This window comes from Gorilla gorilla, chromosome 11 (assembly GCF_029281585.2).
Source record: "Gorilla gorilla gorilla isolate KB3781 chromosome 11, NHGRI_mGorGor1-v2.1_pri, whole genome shotgun sequence".
Taxonomy (NCBI): Eukaryota; Metazoa; Chordata; class Mammalia; order Primates; family Hominidae; genus Gorilla; species Gorilla gorilla.
Window position 1 is genome coordinate 74234688 of NC_073235.2, and position 27003 is coordinate 74261690.

Consider the following 27003-nt stretch of genomic DNA (forward strand, 5'->3'; position numbering starts at 1 on the left):
TGGCACGCACCTGTAATCCCAGCTACTTGGGAGGCTGAGGCAGGAGAATCGCCAGAACCCGAGAGGTGGAGGTTGCAGTGAGCTGAGATCGCGCCATTGCACTCCAGCCTGGGAGACAAGAGCGAAACTCCAGCTCAAAAGAAAAAAAAAGAAAAAAAGATACTCATTTGTGTCTGGCTTCTTTTGCTCAACATTATGTTTGTGAGATTCATTCATATTTGTTAGTGTAGTTGTAGATTATTCATTCTCTCTGCTGTATACTATTCCATTATGTAAATATACCATAATTTATCCATTCTACTGCTGATGGTATTTGCATTAATTCCAGTTAAGGTCCATTACAAATAGTGTTGTGAGCATAATTGTAGATGTCTTTTGATGGCCATAAGCACTCATTTCTGTTGGGTATATACCTAGAGTGGAATTACTTGGTCTTTGATGGAAGACATAACATTGCCTAAAAATAAGCTGTTTTTGAAGAAGTACACTATCACCTCAGGAGTCAGAGGCCTTAGCACAGTGGTTCTTAATCATTGGTGTGCGTCAGAATCACTAGTGGAGCAACAGCAGAGATACCGATGAAGTGCATCTGGAGTTGAGCCCTGCATTTGTATTTTTCAAAAGCTCTGAAGATGATTGTGCACATCCTAGGGTGAAAACCACCTTCTCGGCCAGGCACGGTGGCTCATGCCTGTAATCCCAGCACTTTGGGAAGCCAAGGCAGGTGGATCACCGGAGGTCAGGAGTTCGAGGCCAGCCTGGCCAACATGGTGAAACCCCATCTCTACTACAAATACAAAATTAGCCATGTGTGGTGGTGCATGCCTGTAATCCCAGCTCCTCGGGAGGCGGAGGTTGCAGTGAGCCAAGATCACACCATTGCACTCTAGCCTGGGCAACAAGAGTGAAAAAAAAAAAAAAAAGAAAACCACCTTCTCAGAGTGAGACTTCGTTTGGTAGTGTTATCAGGGAGAGTGACAGATAGTGATTGTAAAAGAAAAAGGCTTTTAATTTTTGTGTTTAGCTTAGTTTTAAGTTTTATTAAAATTTTGGTTTTTAAATTAAAAACAAACATTTTGGCTATTAAAATGATCATGCTGTTGACATTTACTATCATATCTGAAAATTTTTAATTCACAATTTTAAAACATTTTATTATGGAAAATCTCAGATACAAAAGCAGAGGGAATAATATAATGAAGCCATTATTGTTCCCAGCTTCCATAGTTAACACATGACCAATCTTGTCTATACTTAACCTCTGCAATATTTAAAATCAAGCCTATACATACCATTTCAACTATAAGTATTCATTATGTATTTCTAAAAAATAAAACCTCTTTAAAAAATACTACCGTATCATTATTAAATCCCCCAAAACGAACATTGGCTCCTTATTTTCGTCAAATGGCCTATCAGTGTTCAATTTTTTTTTTCTTTTTACTATTTATTTGAAGCAGGATCCAAAGGAGGGCCATCCATTTGCGACTGACATATCTCTTTTTTTTTTTTTTTTTTTTTTGAGACAGAATCTCACTCTGTTGCCCAGGCTGGAGTGCAGTGGCACGATCTTGGCTCACTGCAACCTCTGTCTCCCGGGTTCAAGTGATTCTTATGCCTCAGCCTCCCGAGTAGCTGGGATCACAGGCGCCCGCCACCATGCCTGGCTAATTTTTATATTTTTTGTAGAGACAGGGTTTCACCATGTTGGCCAGGCTGGTCTCAAACTCCTGGCCTCGAGTGATCCGCCTGCCTCAGCCCTCCTCGGCTTCCCAAAGTCCTGGGATTTTGAGCCACCAAGCCCAGCCACAACTGACATACCTTTTAAGTTCCTCTTTAAAGTAGGGCTTGCATCCCTCTTTTTTTTCTTGCTATTTTATTCTTGAGGAAGAAACCAGGTTGGTGTCTGTCAAGTTGGTCCTGTAGGGTTTCTCAGTCTCGATTTTGCATTCCTGTGGTGTCATTCATATTAATGTGTGTGGTTGCAGATAGTTTATATTTCTGTAATGAGACGTTTACCCTCGTAAATGACTTGGTTATCCACCAGACCTTACGTTAACGTCTCTTCAGTCTTTCTGGTCATCTGAAGCTCATTCTATAGTACATGATGCAGAAGGTGCACACAGGTGCATTATTCCCATATTCCACAAAAGTACATGATTATGAAGATCAGTTTGATTGTTTATAAAATCCATGACTTACATTTTCTTTCTTTGCATACCTTAGTTACTCTGTGGACTTCTGGAAAAAAGCATTGCTGTCACAAAATCTGATCACAATCTGATTTTCTTTTTCCTACTTGCGATTTGGTCTTTTTTAAAAATGTGGGTGATCAAATGATTTTTTCCCTTTTCTTTAGAGGGTCAATGTTCCTAGATACACAGGATACCCTTTCAATATGTAGTTTCAAGCTGTCTTTTATTTTAGGAGAGTTCTTTTGAGTTGTTTTTGGTATTTGTTCTGTATTACTGCTTTGGTTTTCTTCTTCAGGACCTGCCATCGTAGATGTACTTTTGCTGATCTTCTTTATCACTTTTTTTTTTTTAGATCACCTTATCTCTTCTTTTAAGTTTCTTTTTAAGTAACAATTTTATTGAGCAAAATCTTTATACCATGAAATTCACCCTTTTAAGGTATACAATTCAATGGTTCTTAGTATATTCACAGAGGCACGCATAATTGCCAGTATCTAATTTTAGAACATTTTCAAATTTTAGAAAGAAAAATTATAGCCATTAGCAGTCACTCCACATTCTGCCCTACCCCCACAGCTCCTGGAAACCACTAATCAATCTACTTTCTATCTCTTTGGGTCTGCCTGTTATGGACAGTTCATGGACATTTCATGGAATCATGCAATTGTGTACTGGCTTCTCTCACTTTGCATAATGTTTTCAAGGGTCATCCTTCATATTGATACTTCTTGTATCAATGTATTGTTCCTTTTATAGCTGAATGATACCCCATTGTATAGATATACCACTTTTTGTTTATACATTCATCAGATGAACACTTCAGTTGCTTCTGCTTTTTGGCTATTATGAATAGTGCTGCTGTGAATGTGCAAGTTTTTATTTCTCTTGGGTATATACCTAGGAGTGGGATTGTTGGGTCACATGGTAACTAATTAGCATTTTGAGGAGCTGCCAAACTGTTTTTCAAGTGGCAGCACCATTTTACATTCCCCAGCAAGGTATGAAGGTTCTGATTTCCTGTATCTTCACCAACATTTGTTACTTTTTTATACTAGCTATCCTAGTGGTATGAAGTGATACCTCATTGTGGTTTTGATTTGCATTCCTCTCACGACTAATGATGTTCAGCATCTTTTCATGTGCTTATAGGCTATTGTAAGCACTGTGGACACAGTGATGTATCAGATACATGGTTTGCAAATATTTTCTCCCATTGTGTAGGTTCTCTTTTCACTTTCTTGATATCATTTGAAGCCCAAAAGTATTTAATTTTGATGTAGCTCAGTTTACCTACTTTTTCTTTTATCATTGTGCTTTTGGCTTCTCAACTGAGAAATCATTGCTGAGTTCAAGGTCACAAAGATTTACTTGTATGCTTCCTTTAAGAGTTTCATAGTTTTGGCCAGGCACGGTGGCTCACGCTTGTAATCCTAGCACTTTGGGAGGCCGAGGTGGGTGGATCACCTGAGGTCAGGAGTTCAAGATCAGCCTGGCCAACATGGTGAAACCCCTTCTCTACTAAAAATACAAAAATTAGCTGAGCATGGTGGTGCACACCTGTAATCCCAGCTACTTGGGAGGCTCAGGCAGGAGAATCGCTTGAACCCAGTGAGCTGAGATCATGCCACTGCACTCCAGCCTGGGCGACAGAGCGAGACGCGGTCTCAGAAAAAAAAAAAAAGTTTCATAGTTTTACTTTCCATTTAGATCTGTGATACATTTAATTTTTCTATATGACGTAAGGAAGGAGGGATCCAACTTTTTATTTTTATTTTTTTATTTTTTTGAGACAAGGTCTCACTCCCATCGCCTATGCTGGAGTGCAGTGGTGTGATCTCAGCTCACTGCAGCCTCGACATCCTGGGCTCAAACCATCCACCCATCTCAGCCCCCAGGGTAGCTGAGACTATAGGTGCATGCCACCATGCTCAGCTAAGTTTTGTATTTTTTGTGGAGACGGGGTTTTGCCATGTTGCCAAGCTGGTCTCAAACTCCTGAGCTCATGTGATCCACCCACCTTGGCTTCTCAAAGTGCTGGGATTACAGGCATGAGCCATGGCACCTGGGCCAGCTTTATTCTTTTGCATATGTATATCTAGTTTTCCCAGCACCATTTCTTGAAAAGACTATTCTTTTCCTATCTAATTTTCTTGACACCACAATAACCTTTATGGAATCTGACTGAGATCCTTTTCTTTGCTATTGTCTACTAGTGAAATGAATTTTTGTGTACTTTTAGGAGGGAGGGAATGGGCAAGGATAACTTTCCTAGTTCATTTTCTAGGTTAAAGCTGTCTCTTCTCTGGCTTTTGCAAAGTGAGAATACATGTACCTTGTGCTTTCTGAGATGTGCCTTTTCTGCTTCTCTCCACCACTTCTATCTGAACTTACTGCTTTGTCTCTTTTGTCTGGCATTCTACAACTTGGATTCTACTCCCAGCAGTTTCTCTTCTGTGAGACTTTGTCTTGGAAAGGAACTTTGATTTGTTAATTTTGAGAGTTTATAGCACCTAGACTGTACCATGAGAACTTACTTATACTGCACTGTAGTCTGCTTGCATTTACAGTTGACCCTTGAATAATGCAGGGGTTAGGGGTGCCAACGCCTATCCCAGCAGTTCAAAATCCACATATAACTTCTGACTTCCAAAAAACTTAACTACTAATAGCCTACTACTGACCAGAAACCTTTCTGACAACATAAACTGTTGATTAACACATATTTTTTATGTTATATGTATTATATACTGTCATCTTAAGGGCAAGCTAAAGAAATGAAGATGTTAAGAAAATCATAAAGAAGAGAAAATATATTTACTATGCATTAAGTGGATGTGGATCATCATAAAGGTCTTCATCCTTATCATCTTCACAGTTGAGTAGGCTGAGGAGGAAAAGAAAGAGGAAGGGTTGGTTGTGCTGTCCCAGGGGTGGCAGAGGCAGAAGAAAATATGAGTATAAGTGGATCTCTGCAGTTCAAACCTGTATTGTTCAAGGGTCAAATGTATTTATAAATGGAATTGTGCCAAACTGCCCCCTAGTTTTTGCTGCTGTTCTCAGATTAGCCCACCACACTGTCCAGTGAGCATCTGCTATGACTGTGAGGTTCTGTTCTCCACCTGTCAGAAGTTCTCGTGCCTTCCTTCATCTTCTTCCCACACAGATACTGATACCATGCAAGTCTTGTAGTTGTGAGAGGTTTGTTTCCACCTGATTTTATTTGGAAGTTTGTCTCCTGATTCTGCTGTAGATGCTGTCTGTGAATCTTTGCTCTTCCTGCCCTCATTGCTTTATCTGAGTTTATGGGGAGAACTAGAGGAGATTTAAAAAGTACACTGCTATTGCTGTTATCTTCCCAGAATCTTCTCATTGACAAATGTTCTTGAAGCATGTTCTATTTCTTTTTTTAAACAGTATGGCATCTACAAGTTAAAAAGAAAATGCAATCAATAGTTGATTCTTAGTTTACAATACCAGGTAATTCTGTAGTGAAACAAATTGTAGAAACTTTTTCTAGGCTGAGTTAAATATCATAAAATGTTATCATACCTGTTGAATGTATGTCATTTTTTTTCCAGTGATAAGTAGTTTAATGATTTGTATGTCATATATGGACTGTGCTAAGAATCAACTTTTCTCTTTCAGAATAACAAGCCTTTGTATTCATTTGAAGATAATGCAGACTATGTTTATGATGTTATGTGGTCACCTACCCACCCAGCCCTGTTTGCCTGTGTGGATGGCATGGGGAGATTGGATTTGTGGAATCTCAATAATGACACAGAGGTAAGCAGGAAAATAACGAAAATTGCATTGAAAAATAGAAAATTGGATATTTATTGAATAATTTTGAAATTCCTTTTATTCCAAAGAATGTAAAAGGGCTCTGTGATTGTAGATTCATCACAAAGAACTCAAATAAGCTTTGTACCCTAAATAATAAACAGCATGCTGTGAAGAACTAAAGGGAGAAATAATGTTGCCAGGAGCACTGGGGCATTTCCTTTTACTTCTGAAAAGCACTATCACGTCTCTAATGTCCTGGCAAAGTCTCATTCATAAGATAACTGGGATGTTTTTCATTCATAAGCTAGAAAGCAGATAGTTTCAGACTGTTGAAGTATGTTAACCTTAATTCTGAATTTATCTCTTAGCCTTGATAGCATTGTATATCATCCATAAACATTAATCTTAGCCTGATTTGTTTGAAGGAAGGAAAAATGTATTTTGATTTCTGATGAGTTTTTTTCCATGAAGGATTGAAAACAGAGTGTTACTATAAAATGAATATAGAAACTATCAGATTTCCTAATTGCTGTACTAAAATCACTTATTAGCAATTAAATTTAATTGCAACTCTTATTTATTTTTAGTCACATGTATTTTTACCAGCTTAGAGAAGCTTAAAAATGTTCTTAGAATTCTATTCTATATTGCTATTAGTAATATAATTAATATTAGCATTTCTATCAATAACAATTGTTGAGAGAGAGTCAACTCAGACCTCCCACATCTCTTCCTAGTTAGCTAGAATGGTACCAATTCTGTTTTCTTAATTTGGATTTTAGTCTTAGAGATTTGAAGTTACAATTAAATGTGGATTGAAATTTAATATTTCTTTATAACAATTTTGGTATTCTGTGTATGGGGTTAAATTATTTGGGGATGACTAATACAAATTAGAAGAATTTTTTTGTCAAATTTCAAAATTTTTTAAAAATTTTATCATACTTTTAGTCTGAATCCAAACACTGAATATTTGCTCCATGTGTAGCAAATAAAACTCTTCTTCCTTAGCAAAGAAGAGGCACAGTCAGATTCCAGGGAGCTGGTGCCATTGTGTTGGTGCCATCATCCTGGCTGTCTCCAGCTAGCTCATGGAACAAGAGGCTTTAGACAGACTCATACTGCACCTTCAGTATGAACCGTTTCTAGGAACACTGAGTCAAATACAGGTTTCAGCTGATAGAGATACATGCTGCACAAGTGATTCTTGTCCTTTACAACTGAACCATAATCTGCTTATGAGGGCTTTTGAAGTGTTTTCTTTTTAAATGGGTTTTGGCCATGTGTTTTCAAACAGCTTGACTTCTTAAAGACATTAAAACAACAAAAAAAGGATTCTTTATTCAAGAGAAGACCTTTCAAAATAATGTGTCTAGTCTTCTGAGAATTTTTTATACAAAGACTTATTTTCCCAAACCATTTTCAAGGATTGACTATAATGTCATTCATAATATATCATGAAGAAGAAGAAAGTTGGGGAAATTCTTACCTGTTTTCATCTTTGTTTTTAAAAATGTAGCCAGCTTGAGAGAAGAATTACCGTTTTACATGTTTATAGAAATCTTGATGAAACTTTTAACACTGTCCTTTATTTTAAATGACTTTAGGTACCAACTGCCAGCATTTCTGTGGAGGGTAATCCTGCTCTTAATCGTGTGAGATGGACCCATTCTGGCAGAGAAATTGCTGTGGGTGATTCTGAAGGACAGATTGTTATATACGATGTGGGAGAGGTATGGGACTCCCTGCCTGTAATTTTGACACATCGATTTAGTTGCATTGTAGTAAAGGCATCTTTGTGGCTAACCCTAGGCTTTGAGGTTTATGAGTTGTATAAACTATATGGTTGTAAAGATAAAACTTACTTTCTACCACAGAAGCAACTCTTGAAACATTTTCTTTCTAAACCGAATGTTCTGTGTCCCATGCAACAGATTTTGAGGGTAATACAATAAATACATTGAAAATACCTTGTTTCTTGAAGCATACATTGCTGGAAATTAGAAATTCTTTGGGGAGAAGTTTGGAGTCATAGGTGGACTTTGGGGTTTTATTGATATTGAAATAAGATTTATTTTTCTGTATTAATTAATTTGGGCCAGGTAGTAGAAACCAAAAGTAGTATCTTTTGAGAACCATCTGTGACTTTATGAAATGTGCATTACATCTTGACTCTTAAGCCTTGATGCAAAGCCACAGTAATGGAATCCAATAGGATGAGCTGCAGCTCTCTCATCTTTGCTGCTCTGATTGGCTGAACACAAAGCCCAGGATGGATTTCCTCTTTTTTAACCCTGGCTAGGGGTTAAAAGAATGACCTTAGTCACTTTCCTTTGCTATGCCTCATGATTTCTCTCCTCTCTGGATATCCCATGGCCTCTAGCAATTGGATCTGGTGGGAGGTAGATTTAATCATTTACAGCAGCCAATTAAACTATCTGCACAAATGGAAATGTTCTGTACCTGCACTAATATGTTAGCTTCTAGCCACATATGGCTATTGAACACTCTTAAGTGTTGCTACTACAACTGCATAACTGAATTTTTAATTTTAATTAATTTTAATGTACACAGTCACATGTGGCCAGTAGCTGTCCTACTGGATAGTGTAGATTTATAAACAGGCACAGCCATTTGCCACAGTGAGTGGTTTGTGCCCTAACATGACAGTGTCAGACTCCTATGATATTATAATGGCAGTTATCAAAAATATTTGTTATTGGGGCCGGGCGCAGTGGCTCACACCTGTAATCCCAGCACTTTGGGAGGATGGGGCGGGTGGATCACCTGAGGTCAGGAGTTCGAGACCAGCCTGGCCACCATGGCAAAACCCCATCTCTACTAAAAATACAAAAATTAGCCAGGCATGGTGGCACATACCTGTAATCCCAGCTACTGGGGAGGCTGAGGCAGGAGAATCACTCGAACCTGGGAGGCAGAGGTTACAGTGAGCCAAGATAGTGCCACTGCACTCCAGCCTGGGCAACAGAGTGGGACTGCCTCAAAAAAAAAAAATTATATATATATATATTATTGGGCTGCCTCTGAAGTAAAGCATCACAAGCCTCTTTTGCCACCAGTGCGGCACTAAAGCGGTAAATAGTAGCACAGCTTTTGATGAAGGAGTTAAGGTATCAAGAAAGATTACCTTATGTTCCAAACAAAAATACTTACAAGAAACGAGCCCCCTTATGAACCGTGCTTCAAACACTGTTTCTTACTAGGAATTGTGCAAGAATACAGTAAAAAAAAAATTTTAAGGAATTCCTCTCCAGCAAAATCCATGAGATGGTGCATAGGAGTTATATTTACAAAGCATCATTGTTATTCTCTCTTGCATTGGTGGTGATAATAGCCAAGTCATTTCTGAGGCTGTCACAACACACTTCACAAACACCGTCTTTTGTTTTGAAATGTTGTAAATCATTGTTATAGTCCCCGTAATTATGGAAAGGCCATTCAGGTCAATTATTACTTTTTAACAGAAAAATTATTTGAAAACAAACTGAATAATAGTGGGTAAAATGATCTTTTATTTCATTGTATATAAAACATTGTCTTTCTTTTAACAGCAGATTGCTGTTCCCCGCAATGATGAATGGGCACGGTTTGGCCGAACACTTGCAGAAATTAATGCAAACCGAGCTGATGCAGAGGAGGAAGCAGCTACCCGAATACCTGCTTAGTTCCTGAAAAGGGGAGTGTAACTAGTGGATTTGGGAAAGGTTCTTAAGTAGATCCTGAGACTATTTGCATGCTTCTATCTAAATGATAATTAAAAGGAAATTTCATGGATTAAACCATGGGTTTAATGCAGCAAGGAAACTTACAATGTCCCTTTATATATAACATGCATCTTGTTTTGGATTTGTGTCATTTTTTAATATAGCTGATTGACTTCACAGAAAGCAGCTTTTTTGAATTCTAATACATAGTTGTATATTTGGTATTAGTTATTTTGAGTTCTTTTCAACTTATAACACTGTATACAGTTATTTCTAAAGCACAGATGAAATAAGTTCTGCATATTTTTAAATAATCACAGTTCCCTGTTATACAGATAATGTTCTCACTACCCATAATATGTGGGAACATTGTTTCTCCTTAGCCGTAGTATGCATACACCTATCCATGTTCATTCTGACATCCTTTGTTGTCTTTATAATTCATGTGGTAGTTATCTATAAATAAAAACAAATATGCGTTAACTTTTCAAATTTTCATTTTTACTCCTTACAACTTGAATTTTTCCATCTTTTATAAAATATATTTTTTCCATATCTTTCTTTAAGCTCCTGCTGTAAGCAGCCATCTCAAATCCTATAGAGCTGTGTGCCCTAAATATACCATGTGGTATATACTATAGATCTCCCAGTGCATTATGAATTGATGTCTAGATAATCTGTTGGTGAAAAAATGTCCCCTAGGTTAACTTTTGCTTTACTACTTTATATTCTTTCCATCTAAGACATATTTCCTTTAAAGGATAAATAGAAAGCTGCCTATAATCTTCACTGATTAAGAACTATGTATGTGACCTCACTGAGAGTAAAATCTTTGAGAGAAATTGATTTCATGATTTCAGTAGCCATAAAGGCAAAATGCTCAAATGGACCCATACTTTGGCATTAAAATCTACATCCTGAGATCTGTTGCCACAGCATTGTCTACAAGTCCGAAAGGTAGGTGACAAATATCTAAGAATCAGTATTGAAATCAGTGAATTTCAGGAATAGAGGAAAGGACTGTGATCAGATCTTGATTTTATCTACTTTAAATTGTCTATTTGATCCCAACCTTTTGTACTTCTGAAATGTAACTGTCTTTTATTCAACAGAACATGAACAAGGAAGAGAGATTAGAAAACAGAATGTGAACATTTTTCTTTTAATAATTTTAACAAAGATTTGTTGGGAGAGAAATTTCCAAATAATGAGTAGTGTATAGTGTAAGGAATAATTGACCTGGAATTATTGGCCCCAAACTCTCATTCTTGCTGAAGCACGTATGAGAAGTGTGATTTTAGCCAAGTCTGTGCCTCATTCTTTATATGTAGGAATTAAGTTTTGATTTAATGATTTCTGAATTTTCTTTCAGCTCTACTCAATTATGGGGTTATCAGTATATGAAATGGAATATAGAAAAGTAGGCAGTTCTTTACTTTTCTATATTCAGTTTCATAAATTAATACCCCATAATTGCCCATTATATACCAAAGACAATATCTCAAGTTATCTCATTGTAGCAGTGTCTGTGAGTCAAAACTTCAATTTTAGTAGAGTCACACTTTCTTTATATAGAAAAATTCATGTACTCACTACTCATGTAGTTACTGTATCTTTACCTTCAGTTTGTAAAAATGACTAAAAGTAGGGAAAACAAGTGTTAAAACATAATGGATAAGAAAAGGTTGGAAATCATATGGCAAATCACATGTTCCTCAGCCTCAAGGTGTGTTTAGTTGTGAAAGAAAGAATAAAATTGTTTAAATGTTTCACTTTTTGAGAATGACTTCTCCCCTACTCCCCCAGAAAATGCGATGTATACCTTTGCCCATTCAACTTTAGTCTATATTTTTAGGAACACACAAATTTACTTTAAGGAATTACCTTTAAAGTTGACTATATAATAGCAAAAGAGAAAGTATTGAGACTGTCAGTGTTGATAAAGCTTCTAGCAAGATTAGGTTGACTAGAAGTGCATCACAGTTCTTTATACTTTTAGGACTAAAAGCCTTATAATTTTGAAAAATATCCAGTTACAGAAATTGTACCTTATCAGTTATACTTTTTTTCTGAGTAAGAAAACAAGCTATAGCTTTCTGGTTAATTTCTTATTTTTCGTTGTTTGGTTTTTGTCTTTTTGAATGGAACGTTAAAGTTTATTACCTTCATGTTAAGGAATATCCAGCTTCACAGACAATTAACTTGCAATAAATCTCTGAAATAATCATTTTTTGGTATTATTTAAACCAAATATGCATTGGTAGAAGCTTTCTTCCTGTTTACAGATCCAGTTCCCTATAAAGTTTAGAAAATCTCTTTGTATAAAATGTTGTTACAATAATGCTGAAATACTGCATCTCAAAGGAATGGATGACTTAAAATTTAGTAGGAGGAACTATAGGAAAGTCGTTTTAGGAATGATTGGTCCTAGTATTTCAGTGTTGTTAAAATGTTTTAGTCTGTTCTGTACTAGTGTGGATAGACTAATATCCACCCCTTGAACCATACGGAAAGACTTGAATGGATGAGTGAAAATCTGCTGTGAAGCATATCATACTATCTTTGCTTTATATTGAGTAGTGCATTACTTTTAAGTCAGAAAGCCAGTAGGTTTTTTTGTTTGTTTGTTTTTCCCTAAAGCGCTGCCATAAATTTCAATGGTCACCTGCCACTCACTGGGCGGTGTATTTTTAAATGTCTTTTCCACAACCCCAGTATTTCAACATTGACATTCTAATAGTTTTCTAAATGAGAAAGCTGTATAAAATTAAATGTATGCTAAAGAGAATGGAGCTCCAAGTGCAGCTCCAGATGCTGCTTATCATCTAGGATGCTGGTGTCATGTCTCAGTCTTCAGGATTAGCCAAGGTTAAAAAGCCAACAGCTTTACTTCTTCTTGATGACTTAGTGATGGGGTTCCCATTGAGTTTTGTTTTTAATCCAAGCTACACAGCAACAAGAAAGGAGATCTTGCTTTCCTTAGGCTACCATCTTGCTGATTGCTAGCCCAGCAGTCCCCAACCTTTTTGGCACCAGCCATCTGTTTCATGGCAGACAATTTTTCCACGGACCAGGGAGGTTGGAGAGATGGTTTCAGGATCAAACTGTTCCACCTCAGATCATCATCAGGCATTATTAGATTCTCATAAGGAAGGAGCACACACAACCTAGATCCCTCACATGTGCAGTTCACATTATTAGGGTTTGCGCTCCTCTGAGAATCTAATACCGTCACTGCTGATCTGACAGGATGGGGAGCTCAGGTGGTATTGCTCATTCGCCCGCCCGCCCGCCCGCCTGCCGCTCACCTTCTGTTATACAGCCTGCCATGGACCACTACTGGTTCTGGTTTGCGGCCCAGGGGTTGGGGCCCCCTGTGATAGGCAACTTAGAGACCTTACAGGTTTGAGGAAAAGTCACTCCCAACTAGGAACTTATCATTTACTAATTAAAAATTATTGATGCTGTGAAATTATTTACTTACTTAGAGATCTGGCTTACAAATCTAGGGGCTCCTAATGCTGTCAGAGAATTAGAAATTGCCCCAAAGGCAGTATTAAGAGAACAGCCATTTTCAGTATTTCTTTTGAAGGGGAAGATTACAATTAGGAACATTCTTTTAACCAGTTTTTTCAAAAGTTTTACAGCCCCCAAATGGTAGTAATTTGCTTGTATTGTATTATATTTTGTAAATCCTTTTTCATAAATAGGAAACATGTTATGGAGTCCATCTTAGAGAAAAATCCTACACTGATAACCAGAATACCAACTATCAAACTTGGAATCCATCACACTGGAATGCTTTTCACAATAGGCCAGTTCTCTCATTCCTTTTGTTGGACTTTAGGTATTTAGATTTTCTGCCTGCCATGTTCACAATTCCCAAACTTCTAAAAGTTCAAATGGATGGCAGGAATTTAAGTTTTCAGTATGTAGCTTTTAGCCACTGATAGTTTCCACATAGCCAATCAGCAGTCTTTTACAAACTTTTATAAAATTATGGTATTTTGTGTTGTTAGTTTCATAGCAGGAATCCCAGTTTTGGCTTCTTAATATTCCATTACCAGTTCCCAGTCAGAGGATGGAACAGCTTGCACTCAGGTAAGCTTTCTGAAAGGTCTGTTTCACTTTGTGAGGTCGCTTATTCAGGTCTCTGGTAATGTATTATCTTGCCTCTCTTATAATGTACTTGATTTGGTCAGAAAGCTGTGGGGCGGTGATTGTATGGATGTAGGACACACCTGCGTAGGGCCGAACATGCAGATCTGACACTGTGACTCCTGAAATCAGGTATACCAGTGGTAAGACTTTGATAGCAAGTAATTTTATCTTTTGTGAATTTTTGTACTAGATTTTTTTTTTTCCTGAACAAGGTAATGGTGGAAATGCATTGAAACAAAATTTCTTATATATAAGAGTGGCTTGGTATATGAGGGAAAGAACACTGGGTACAAAAGACCCAAGTTCTATTCCTGATTTCCCCCATTTCTAGTAGTGTAACCTAGGACAAGGGTAAGTATTATCATCTTTTAAATGAGGAAAATATTTGCTTTCTGTGACAATTATGTGAGAAAATGTATATGTGAAGACCTTTGTAAATTATATTACAAAGTACTATACAAATAAGGGATTTTATTTTTCATTTTCTTTTTTAAGAATACAAGAAGGGAGAGAGACCATCTGTGTACCCCTCTGTGCAATGTAATGAGCTCAGGATAAAGGGGGTTGGTGTTCAAGAAATTATTATTTTTTAATTTTAGGAAATCACATAACTTAAACCCTCAGCAGAATCCTCAAGTGTTCAGGAGTAGCAGTGAACTGAGAAAAATACCAATTGCTTTTAATCAGTGATACTTTTTCTAGGAACGTTTTATTACATTCTGTGATAAAGTTACAGATTATGTTTAGTAGAAAAAAAAATGACCCACTCTGAATTTCCATCCTAGACTCAGCTGTTCCTCTTCTGTTATATACAGAACATTGACTGTGGTATCTGGAGCCTTTGAAAAGTGCAAGTGGAACTCCTTTTTTGAATCAATGAGAGAACAAACTTGGTTCAAGACTATACAGTTACATAGTGGCAGAACCGGAATCAGTCACTTCTATACAAATCTAGGAACAAGAGCTATTCAGCTGTTATGCTCTTTACATAGTACTTCTCCCTTCCCTAGGGTTAGTCCTCTTGGAAATAATGTGTGCTCATGTGAGAAGATGATCACTAAAAGGAAGACCTTTGTTCCTTAAGGAACTGTGTATTGGCTATCGGGCTTACAGGACACCTTGAGATCAGTCCTGCAAAAATAGCTCTTATCTGCTTCATATCTGGATTGGCAGAGCCCTGCTCTCTTACTATATCCAAAATATGATTTCCAGAAACAAGTCAAAACCTGATATAATAAATACCCACTGAGGAAGAAACTTGGTAAAATGACTAGGCCCTTATTAATGGGCCTCATTTCTAATAATGTTTGATATAGTCATGATTTGTCAGTACACTAAGGGTTCTTAAGATGGATTTGAAGGAAACTTCATTTTCTAGAGGTAAAAGAAATGATGAGCCTTAGTCTTCCTCAAACTCAGGAGTAACTTAAGTAGTAGTTGTATCAAGAAAAAATTTTTATTTTGTGCTAAAAGTCCAATAAGGAATAATACAGTGTAATACAAAAAAGACTGCCCCTGAGTTGCCTGCTGCTCATCTTAGACAAATTCTTCACCTCTCTAGACCTTCCCCCTCTTTGCTGTAAAATGAGTGCTGCAGTATCAGTGTTACCAGGGAATAACTGGAATAATACATTCATGTAGATCACATGCCCCAAAATGCTAAATGAATGTCAAGAAGATGTGCTTTAATTGGAATTACATCAACTGAGAGGAAATAATCGACTCCAAATATTAATATTTAGTTGGTAGATTAGCCCTTTCAAACATGGTAGTCCTGAAATTTATATTTCCAGTTCTAAGAGCCTTGAATGTTAAGGGTCAACTTGTGTTGAAACTCAGTTAACCATGTCTTTGGGCAAATGTTTTCACCTCTCTAAGCCTATTCCTTCATCTACCACTTCTCAGAGAAGTTTGAGAATTAAACCCGAATATATGTGAAAATGCATGCTAATCTATGAAGCACCATACAAGTATGAAGCATTGGTATTATGGAAGGTGATAAGTAAATAACCTTCAACAGGTTCATTATCTGATCTTCAGTAGCTCCTGTAAGCTTTTCAGGCTCTATCTCCTGGCTGTTAGAGGTTAAAAACAGGCTCCTAGAAATTCAGATATCTCTGCTGACACAGCTGCTTTACCACACAAAGCCTTCCTGACCAGTTAGGATTCACTTATAATCTTTATCTTAGCTTTTTTATTCTGCTTCTGAAAGAGAGTGCTAAATCAGTATAAGTTTCAAAAAAAAAAAAAAAAAATAGAGATGGGAGTGATATGAGAACCTACTCAAAGGTCTTTCACCATTTATACTTAGTGGAAATGTACAGCTGTTTCTAAAGTTACCATTTCCTCTGCCTTACAAAGAACTGGCCTGTGTACATTCTGACCATGTAGTAGTAATAACTGCTACTATTTACTGAGCATTTACTAAATGATATGTATATACACACACAGATGTGGGAAATATTGCTAATTTACAAAAGAGGAAACTGGTTTGTAGCCAATTTGCATGATGTAAATGTTCCCACCATGGCCAATTGCAAACAACAAATGTAGTATCAATGAAAATGGAATTGGGAAGATACACACATAGTGGGCTGTCATTGGGCTGGTACAAGCCAGGTCCAGCATATCCCTGGGACTAGGGACATTAAGTGAGTCATAGTTTAGGAACTAAACACAGAAAGTCTTGATTTTAGACTTGTGTACTTAACCAAGTTGCTGCACTACTTTTATGATAGTTTTCAGCTCAAATAAGCCTACATATAATACTACATATTTAAAAGACCACAGAGCAATTCTTTGTGAGAGAGAGGAACTAGGATTACTCTTCTGGCTTCTAGAAAGTGATTCTACAACTTTAAAAAAAAAATACTTTTAAGTTCTGGGGTACATGTGCAGGACATGCAGGTTTGTTACATAGGTATACACGTGCCATGGTGGTTTGTGGTATCCATCAACCCATCATCTAGGTATTTCTCCTAATGCTATCCCTCCCCTAACCCCCCACCCCCGACAGGCCCCAGTGTGTAATGTTCCCCTCCCTGTGTCCATGTGTTCTCACTGTTCAGTTCCCACTTAGGAGTGAGAACATGCAGTGTTTGGTTTTCTGTTCTTGTGTTAGTTTGCTGAGAATGATGGTTTCCAACTTCATCCATGTCCCTGCAAAGGACATGAACTCATCTTTTTACTTATTTATTTATTTATTTAGAGATGGAGTCTTGCTCTGTTGCCCAGGCTAGAGTGCAGTGGCACAATCTTGGCTCACTGCAAGCTCCGCCTTCTGGGTTCACACCATTCTCCTGCCTCAGCCTCCTGAGTAGCTGGGACTACAGGCACCTGCCACCACGCCCAGCTAATTTTTTTGTATTTTTTAGTAGAGACGGGGTTTCACCATGGTAGCCAGGATGGTCTCGATCTCCTGACCGTGTGATCTGCCTGCCTCAGCTTCCCAAAGTGCTGGGATTACAGGCATGAGCCACCACACCCGGCTGAACTCATCCTTTTTTATGGCTGCATAGTATTCCATGGTGTATATATGCCACATTTTCTTTATCTAGTCTATCACTGATGGGCATTTGGGTTGGTTCCAAGTCTTTGCTATTGTGAATAGTGCTGCAATAAACATACACGTGCGTGTGTCTTTATAGTAGAATGATTTATAATCCTTTGGGTATATACTCAGTAATGGGATTGCTGGGTCAAATGGTATTTTTAGTTCTAGATTCTTGAGGAATCGCCACACTGTCTTCCACAATGGTTGAACTAATTTACACTCCCACCAACAGTGTAAAAGTATTCCTATTACTTCACATCCTCTCCAGCATCTGTTGTTTACTGACTTTTTAATGATCGCCATTCTAACTGGCATGAGATGGTATCTCATTGTGGTTTTGATTTGTATTTCTCTAATGACCAGTGATGAGCTTTTTTTCATATGTTTGCTGGCTGCATCAGTGTCTTCTTTTGAGAAGTGTCTGTTCATAACATTTGCCCACTTTTTGATGGTTTGTTTTTTTCTTGTAAATTTTGTTTAAGTTCTTCGTAGATTCTGGATATTAGCCCCTTGTCAGATGGATAGATTGCAAAAATTTTCTCCCATTCTGTAGGTTGCCTGTTCACTTGCATGACAGTTTCTTTTGCTTTGCAGAAGCTCTGTAGTTTAATTAGATCCCATTTGTCAATTTTGGCTTTTGTTGCCATTGCTTTTGGTGTTGCAGTCATGAAGTCTTTGCTCATGCCTCTGTCTAGAATAGTATTGCCTAGGTTTTCTTCTACGGTTTTTATGGTTTTAGGTCTTACGTTTAAGTCTTTCATCCATCTTGAGTTAATTTTTGTATAAGGTGTAAGGAAGGGGTCCAGTTTCAGTTTTCTGCATATGGTTAGCCAGTTTTCCCAGCACCATTTATGAAATAGGGAATCCTTTCCCTGTTGCTTGTTTCTGTCAGGTTTGTCAAAGATCAGATGATTGTAGATGTGTGGTATTATTTCTGAAGGCTCTGATCTGTTCATTGATATATATATATATAATCTTTTTTGGTACCAGTACCATGCTGTGTGGTTACTGCAGCCTTGTAGTATAGTTTGAAGTCAGATAGTGTGATGCCTCCAACTTTGTTCTTTTTGCTTAGGATTGTCTTGGCTATGCAGGCTCTTTTTTGGTTCCATATAAAATTCAAAGTCGTTTTTTCTAATTCTGTGAAGAAAGTCAATGGTAGCTTGATGGAGATAGCATTGAATTTATAAATTACTTTGGGCAGTATAGCCATTTTCATGATACTGATTCTTCCTATCCATGAGCATGGAATGTTTTTCCATTTGTGTCTTCTCTTATTTCCTTGAGCAGTGGTTTGTAGTTCTCCTTGAAGAGGTAATTCACATCTCTTGTAAGTTGTATTCCTAGGTATTTAATTATCTTTGTAGCAGTTGTGAATGGGAGTTCACCCATGATTTGGCTCTCTGTTATTGGTGTATACAAATGGTTGTGATTTTTGCACATTGATTTTGTATCCTGAGACTTTGCTGGAGTTGCTTATCAGCTTAAGGAGATTTTGGGCTGAGATGGGGTTTTCTAAATATACAATCATGTCATCTGCAAACAGAGACAGTTCTTCCTCTTTTCCTGTCTGAATACCCTTTATTTCTTTCTCTTGCCTGATTGCCCTGGTCACAACTTCCAACACTATGTTGAATAGGAGTGGTGAGAGAGGGCATCCTTGTCTTGTGCCGGTTTTCAAAGGGAATGCTTCCAGTTTTTGCCCATTCAGTATGATATTGGCTGTGGGTTTGTCATAAATAGCTCTTATTTTTAGATACGTTCCATCAATACCTAGTTTATTGAGAGTTTTTAGCATGAAGGGTATTGAATTTTGTCAAAGGCCTTTTCTGCATCTATTGAGATAATCATGTGGTTTTTGTTTTGGTTCTGTTTATGTGATGGATTATGTTTATTGATTTGCTTATGCTGAACCAGCCTTGCATCCCAGGGATGAAGCCAACTTGATTGTGGTGGATAAGCTTTTTGATGTGCTGCTGGATTCAGTTTGCCAGTATTTTATTGAGGATTTTCACATCGATGTTCATCAGGGATATTGGCCTGAAATTTTCTTTTTTTGTTGTTGTGTGTCTGCCAGGTTTTGGTATCAGGATGATGCTGGCCTCATAAAATGAGTTAAGGAGGATTCCCTCTTTTTCTATTGTTTGGAATAGTTTCAGAAGGAATGGTATCAGCTCCTCTTTGCACCTCTGGTAGAATTCGGCTGTGAATCCGTCTGATCCTGGACGTTTTTTGGTCGGTAGACTATTACTGCCTTCATTTCAGAACTTGTTATTGGTCTATTCAGGGATTCACCTTCTTCCTGGTTTAGACTTGGGAGGGTGTATGTGTCCAGGAATTCAGCCATTTCTTCTAGATTTTCTAGTTTATTTATTTGCATAGAGGTATTTATAGTATTCTCTGATGGTAGTTTGTATTTCTGTGGAATCAGTGGTAATATCCCCTTTGTCATTTCTCATTGCATCTATTTGATTCTTCTCTCTTTTCTTTATTAGTCTAGCTAGCAGTCTATGTATTTTGTTGATCTTTTCCAAAAAAACAGCTCCTGGATTCCTTGATTTTTTTGAAGGGCTTTTTGTGTCTCTATCTCCTTCAGTTCTGCTCTGATCTTAGTTATGTCTTGTCTTCTGCTAGCTTTTGAATTTGTTTGCTCTTGTTTCTCTGGTTCTTTTAATATTGATGTTAGAGTGTCGATTTTAGATCTTTCCTGCTTTCTCTTGTGGGCATTTAGTGCTATAAATTTTCCTCTACACACCGCTTTCAGTGTGTCCCAGAGATTTTGGTACGTTGTGTCTTTGTTCTCATTGGTTTCAAATACCTTATTTCTGCCTTCATTTCGTTACCCAGTAGTCATTCAGGAGCAGGTTGTTCAGTTTCCATGTAGTTATGCAGTTTTGAGTGAGTTTCTTAATCCTGAGTTCTAATTTGATTGCATGGTGGTCTGAGAGACTGTTTGTTATGATTTCCATTCTTGTGCATTTGCTGAGGAGTGTTTTACTTCCAATTATGTGGTCAGTTTTAGAATAAGTGTGATGTGCTGAGAAGAATGTGTATTCTGTTAATTTGGGGTGGAGAGTTCAGTAGATGTTATTAGGTCCGTTTGGTCCAGAGCTGAGTTCAAGTCCTGAATATCCTTGTTAATTTTCTGTCTCATTGATCTAATATTGACAGTGGGGTGTTAAAAGTCTCCCACTATTATTGTGTGGGAGTCTAAGTCACTTTGTAAGTCTCTAAGAACTTCCTTATGAATCTGGGTGCTCCTGTATTGGGTGCATATATATTTAGGATGGTTAGCTCTTCTTGTTGCATTGATCCCTTTACCATTATGTAATACCCATCTTTGTCTCTTGATCTTTGTTTGTTGGTTTAAAGTCTGTTTTATCAGAGACTAGGATTGCAACCCCTGCTTTTTTTTGCTTTCCATTTGCTTGGTAAATATTTCTCCATCCCTTTATTTTGAGCCTGTGTCTTTGCACTTGAGATGGGTCTCCTGAATACAGCACACTGATGGGTCTTGACTCTTTATCCAATTTGCCAGTCTGTGTCTTTTTTTTTGAGACAGAGTCTTGCTCTGTCGCCCAGGATGGAGTCTAGTGGCACAATCTTGGCTCACCACAACCTCCGCCTCCCGGGTTCAAGCGATTCTCCTGCCTCAGCCTCCTGAGTAGCTGGGATTACAGGCCTGCACTACCATGCCTGGCTAATTACTGTATTTTTAGTAGAGACGGGGTTTCACCATGTTGGTCAGGCTGGTCTCAAACTCCTGACCTCGTGATCCACCCTCCTCGGCCTCTCAAAGTGCTGGGATTACAGGCGTGAGCCACCATGCCTGGCCAGTCTGTGTCTTTTAATTGGGGCATTTAGCCCATTTACACTTAAGGTTAATATTGTTATGTGTGAATTTGATCCTGTCATTATGATGCTAGCTGGTTATTTTGCCCATTAGTTGATGCAGTTTCTTCATAGTGTTGATGGTCTTTACAATTTGGCATGTTTTTGCAGTGGCTGGTACTGGTTGTTCCTTTCCATGTTTAGTGCTTCCTTCAGGAGCTGTTGTAAGGCAGGCCTGGTGGTGACAAAATCTCTCAGCATTTGCTTGTCTGCAAAAGGATTTTATTTCTCCTTCTCTTATGAAGCTTAGTTTGGCTGGATATGAAATTCTGGGTTGGAAATTCTTTTCTTTAAGAATGTTGAATATTGGCCCCCTCTCTCTTCTGGCTTGTAGGGTTTCTGCAGAGAGATCCACTGTTAGTCTGATGGGCTTCCCTTCGTGGGTAACCCGAACTTTCTCTCTGGCTGCCCTTAACATTTTTTCCTTCATTTCAACCTTGATGAATCTGACAATTATGTGTCTTGGGGTTGCTCTTCTCGAGGAGTATCTTTGTGGTGTTTTGTGTTATTTCCTGAATTAGAATGTTGGCCTGTCTTGCCAGGTTGGAAGTTCTCCTGGATAATATCCTGAAGAGTGTTTTCCAACTTGGTTCTGTTCTCCTCATCACTTTCAGGTACATCAATCAAACGTAGATTTGGTCTTTTCACATAGTCCCATATTTCTTGGAGGCTTTGTTCGTTCCTTTTCATTCCTTTTTCACTAATCTTGTCTGCTCGCTTTATTTCATTAAGTTGATCTTCAGTCGCTGACATCCTTTCTTCCACTTGATCGATTCAGCTGTTGATACCTGTGTATGCCTCACAAAGTTCTCGTGCTGTGTTTTTCCGCTCCATCAGGTCATTTATGTTCTTCTTTATACTGGTTATTCCAGTTAGCAATTCGTCTAACCTTTTTTCAAGGTTCTTAGCTTCCTTGCATTAGGTTAGAACATGCTTCTTTAGCTCGGAGGAGTTTGTTATTACCCACCTTCTGAAGCCTACTTCTGTCAATTTGTCAAACTCATTCTGCATCCAGTTTTGTTCCCTTGCTGGCGAGGAGTTGTGATCCTTTGGAGGAGAAGAGGAGACATTCTGGTTTTTGGAATTTTCACTTGTTTTGCGCTGGTTTCTCCCCATCTTTGTGGATTTATCTACCTTTGGCCTTTGATGTTGGTGACCTTCGGATGGGGTCTCTGAGTGGACGTCCTTTTTGTTGATGTTGATGCTAGTTCTTTCTGTTTGCTAGTTTTCCTTCTAACAGGCCTCTCTGTTGCAGGTCTGCTAGAGTTTCCTAGAGGTCCACTCCAGACCCTGTTTGCCTAGGTATTACCCAGGCTGCAGGACAGCAAAGATTCCTGCCTGTTCCTTCTTCTGGAAGCTTTGTCCCAGAGGGGCACTCACCAGATGCCAGCCAGAGCTCTCCCATATGAGGTGTCTGTCAGCTCCTACTGGGAGGTGTCTCCCAATCAGGAGACACTGGGGTCAGGAACTCACTTGAGGAGGCAGTTTGACCCTTAGCAGAGCTCGAATGCTGTGCTGTGAGATCCACTGCTCTTTTCAGAGCCATCAGGCAGGGACATTTAAGTCTGCTGAAGCTGCGCTCACAGCTGCCCCTTCACCTGGGGGAAGGTGACATCTGTCCCAGGGAGATGGTGGTTTTATCTCTAAGCCCCTCACTGGGGATGCTGCCTTTTTTTTTTTTTTCAGAAATGCCCTGCCCAGAGAGGAGGAATATAGAGAGGCAGTCTGGCCACAGCAGCCTTGCTGAGCTGCAGTATGCTCTGCCCAGTTCGATCTTCCAGGTGGCTTTGTTTACACTTTGAGGGTAAAACTGCCTACTCAAGCCTCAGGAATGGCAGACACCTCTTCCCCCACCAAGCTCGAGCATCCCAGGCTGAGTTCAGACTGCTGTGCTGGCAGCAAGAATTTCAAGCTGGTGAATCTTAGGTTGCTGGGCACTGTGGGGGTGGGACCCACCAAGCCAGACCACTTGGCTCCCTGGCTTCAGCCCCCTTTCCAGGGGAGTGAATGGTTCTGTCTCACTGGCATTCCAGGAACCACTGGGGTATGAAAAAAAACTCTTGCAGCTAGCTTGGTGTCTGCCCAAACAGCCGTCCAGTTTTGTGCTTGAAACCCAGGGCCCTGGTGGTGTAGGCATCGGAAGGAATCTCCTGGTCTGCAGGTTGTGAAGACCGTGAGAAAAGTGCAGTATCTGGGCGGGAGTGCACTGTTCCTCACAGTACAGTCCCTAATGGCTTTCCTTGGCTAGGAGAGGGAGTTCCCCGACCCCTTGTGCTTCCTGGGTAAGGCAACGCCCCACCCTGCTTCAGCTCGCCCTCGTGGGCTGCACCCACTGTCCAACCAGTCCCAGTGAGATGAACCAGGTACCTCAGTTGGAAATGCGGAAATCACCCGCCTTCTGCATCCATCTCTCTGGGAGCTGTAGACCGGAGCTGTTCCTATTCGGCCATCTTGCCAGCAATTGATTCTAGAACTTTTTACTCCTCTTCTCGTTAGCTCAAACTACTGGAAGAAACTGGTTAGATATGGAATATGTTTCCACTGGCTGAAAAAAATGGTAGTAGCTATAAGTGGCTTACCTACAACTCAGCAGGACTACTTTATGACATCACTGTTGGTGCAGGTATGCTGGCCTGGACCCACTTAGGAATCACTCTTTCTCCTTCCTAGGCCCTCCCCTAAAATTTGCAGGCCCTGAAGCAATAGATAGGTCAAGATATTTTGGTGTTATAAATCAAGCTTAAAAGCTACTAAATTTTATGCACAACATGCAAGTCCACCTTGGATTTTCACACTTCTCAGAATTCCATGCCCAAAGATGGCAGCCAGGGGAGAACCAGCCTGCAGCACATTGCCTTCCTTCTCTTCCACCCGCTCCTTCAGTATTCTGAAGGGCTTCACAGGAACACTTGTGTATTCTTCAGCCTACATGCCTAAGTTTTTCCACAGCCTTGCAGATAGCTGCCCCTTGGACACCTTTTCGACCAGGGTAAGTTTGGGCAAAAGATAGATAGGCCTTGTGAAAGCCCTGGAAGCTGAGCAGTTTAGGCAGGAAAATCAGGGTTTCAGGTACCTTGAACATGGTCTAGAAGAGAATGGAGTGAGTTCCAGGTAGGCATAACCCACTGGCCCAGCAGACTTTTTGCCCCCTGGGAAAGAACACAACTACAGGAGGGCCTCTAAAATGAGGCACCCGAGGGCAGTGCTGGGCCTGTCTTTTCTCCTAAAGTCAACTGGGTCACTTTTTAAAAGATAATTCTGTTGTCCCTAATATGTTATTTTTTCAATGCAAATAAAATTATCACTGAATACTATTTCATGACTCCTAGAGTATTCACTGCTAGGAATTGGTGTTTAGTATTAACAGATTCATCACAAAATGTTGTGTGTTAGGAAGAAGGGAAAAGAGCTGATATTTTAATAAAACCTTGTAAATATGTTCTGTGAGTTACTAGTTGCACAGCACATTTTGTAACTATAGGATCATCCCAGGAGTCTCAACAAGAGAAAGAAAAGAGTTTTTGTTCTGTTTGCTTTAAGTGCTGTTAGTGAGATTGGATCAAGATGGCAAACAGAAGTATCTGTTCTCCCTCTCAACTCTAAATTCCATAAAGTGCTGTAATTAATAAAACAGAAGAAAAATAAGAAATCTGCTATAGCACTGAAAGATGAGAGGGCTAGCAATGGAATAGAAGTTTGGAAGAATGCCAGAAACATCAAAAGCAGGTAGGATCAGTTATAGGCAAACAAAATGATTGATAGGGAATCATAATTCAAAACAGGCAAGACTACTATAAAAGGAGGCATGAGTTGGAACCCAGAGTCAACAGACGCAAAAAGCAGGAGGGTTCCCTGGGGTACTGGACAGGGTGACTCATTAGGGAGCTGATTCAGAATAGCTACGCAAGTTCCCTTCCCCAACCACAGGCCGAGTGGTGGACAAAAGCAGTGTCTCTGGCCAGCCTATAACAACTGAGTGATGCCACCGAAGCTGGGAAAGCAGGGCAATGCCCCCAGACACTTGCTGACCTGCAAGAGGAGAACAGAAGCCCATACCCTAGTTCCCCCTTATCCATGGTTTTGCTTTCCACAGTTTGTTACCCATGGTCAACACAGTCTTAATATATTACATGGAAAGTTCCAGAAATAATTCATGAGTTTTACATTGCAGGTAGATTGTGAGTAGTGGGATGAAATCTTGTACCATCTGCTCTGTCCTTCCCAGGATGTGAATCATCCCTTTGTCCAGTGTATCCACACTGTCTACGCTGCCTACCTGTTAGTCAATTAGTAGCTGTCCTCGTTAATCAGATCAACTGTCACAGTATCTCAGTGTTTGCATTCAAGCAACCCCTATTTAACTTAATAATGACCTCAAAATGCCAGTAGTGATTCTGGCAATTCCGATGTGCCAAAAAACTGTAAATTGCTTCCTTTAAGTGAAAATGTAAAAGTTCTTGACAATAATTATTTTAATTGTATGCTGAGGTTGCTAAGATCTAAAGTATGGCTTAGATCTAAGGTATGAACAAATCTTCCATCCGTGAAATTGTGAAGAAGGAAAGATAAATTCGTGTTAGTTTTGCTGTGCACCTTAAACTTCGGAAGTTACCCCACAGTGCAGGTAGGCACTTAGTTAAGGTGTAAAGAGCATTAAACTTGTGGATGGCAGACGTGAATGGAAACGTGTTCCAACTGACAGCCACTGGGTTTGGTACTATTCATGGTTTCAGGTATCCACTGGGGGTCTTGGAATATACTCCCTGCAGATAAGGAGGACTACGGTACCCAGAGCCAAAATACTGGCATATCCTCAACATAGCACAGCCCACTACTCTCATCATAGGCTATGATAAACAGATACGGCATCCATAAAAAGAGGCTCTCAAATACAAAAATGAGCAACTAAATAACTTAAAATTATAACTGTGAATCACTAAAATATTTGAAGAAAGTCAGTAACACGAAAGGCCCTGAACAAACCGTTTTAAAAAGTCCAAATCACAGCATATTAAAGAAGACATCAAATAAGTGTATTTAACATCCCAAGAGTATAGAGTATGATATCATAGCCATAAAATAAGTATAGGTTATTATAAAAGAACCAATCCAATCTTAGATATTACAATTATGGTTGTTAAAGTTGTTTTAAAGCTAAATAGTAGAGGGATACAGCTGAAGAGTAAAGCTGTCAGAATAATCACAAGGTGTGTCTCATTCAACCAAAAAGTAGTAACAGAGAAAGTATCAAGGAAAGCTCAGTGATACAGGGATATGTCCCAAAATTCCAGTATCTAAATAGGAGATAAAAGATGGGACATAGGGAGAAAAATATAGACTAGAATAGCTTTCTTTGGTTTGAAAAGGCACAAATTTAGGACTATAAAAGGATCTATCCCTTTTAAATATGAATCATTGACCAAAAGTGTCAGAATATCTCAGCAGGAGTGATTGTAGGTGTATTTTTACCATAGTGCACTAAAATGTACATTTTTAAATGCAAGGCTTGCCAAAAAGAAAGCTTTCAAATCCCCTTCTAAATAACTCAGGGCAAAAGGAAATTTAAAAATTAAATAACTTACTTAGTAATTAATACAGAATTAGGGCTCCGTGGAGAAATGACTAATATCTGGTCTTGGCAAGAAATAAAAGCAAGAGTTTGGAGCATCTTGTCATACTGGAAAGCTAGGAA

At 38.9% G+C, this 27003-nt stretch overlaps 1 protein-coding gene across 29 annotated transcripts in view; it reads left to right on the forward strand.

Annotated features, from left to right (window-relative positions):
* DYNC1I2 (dynein cytoplasmic 1 intermediate chain 2) overlaps positions 1–10189 on the forward strand; it is a 60994-nt gene extending 50805 nt beyond the window's left edge. For 19 of the 29 annotated variants that reach the window (XM_019022234.2, XM_004032784.4, XM_019022231.3 and 16 more), the window contains 3 exons: positions 5841–5981; positions 7589–7714; positions 9554–10189. In XM_019022234.2, coding sequence (XP_018877779.1) covers positions 5841–5981; positions 7589–7714; positions 9554–9667 — 381 coding nt within the window. In that variant the 3' untranslated portion in view covers positions 9668–10189. Of the gene's footprint in view, positions 1–5840; positions 5982–7588; positions 7951–9553 lie in introns of those variants that run through there. The other 10 variants (XM_019022236.3, XM_055379158.2, XM_063694998.1 and 7 more) reach the window with 2 other exon arrangements.
* The last annotated feature ends 16814 nt before the right edge of the window (positions 10190–27003 follow it).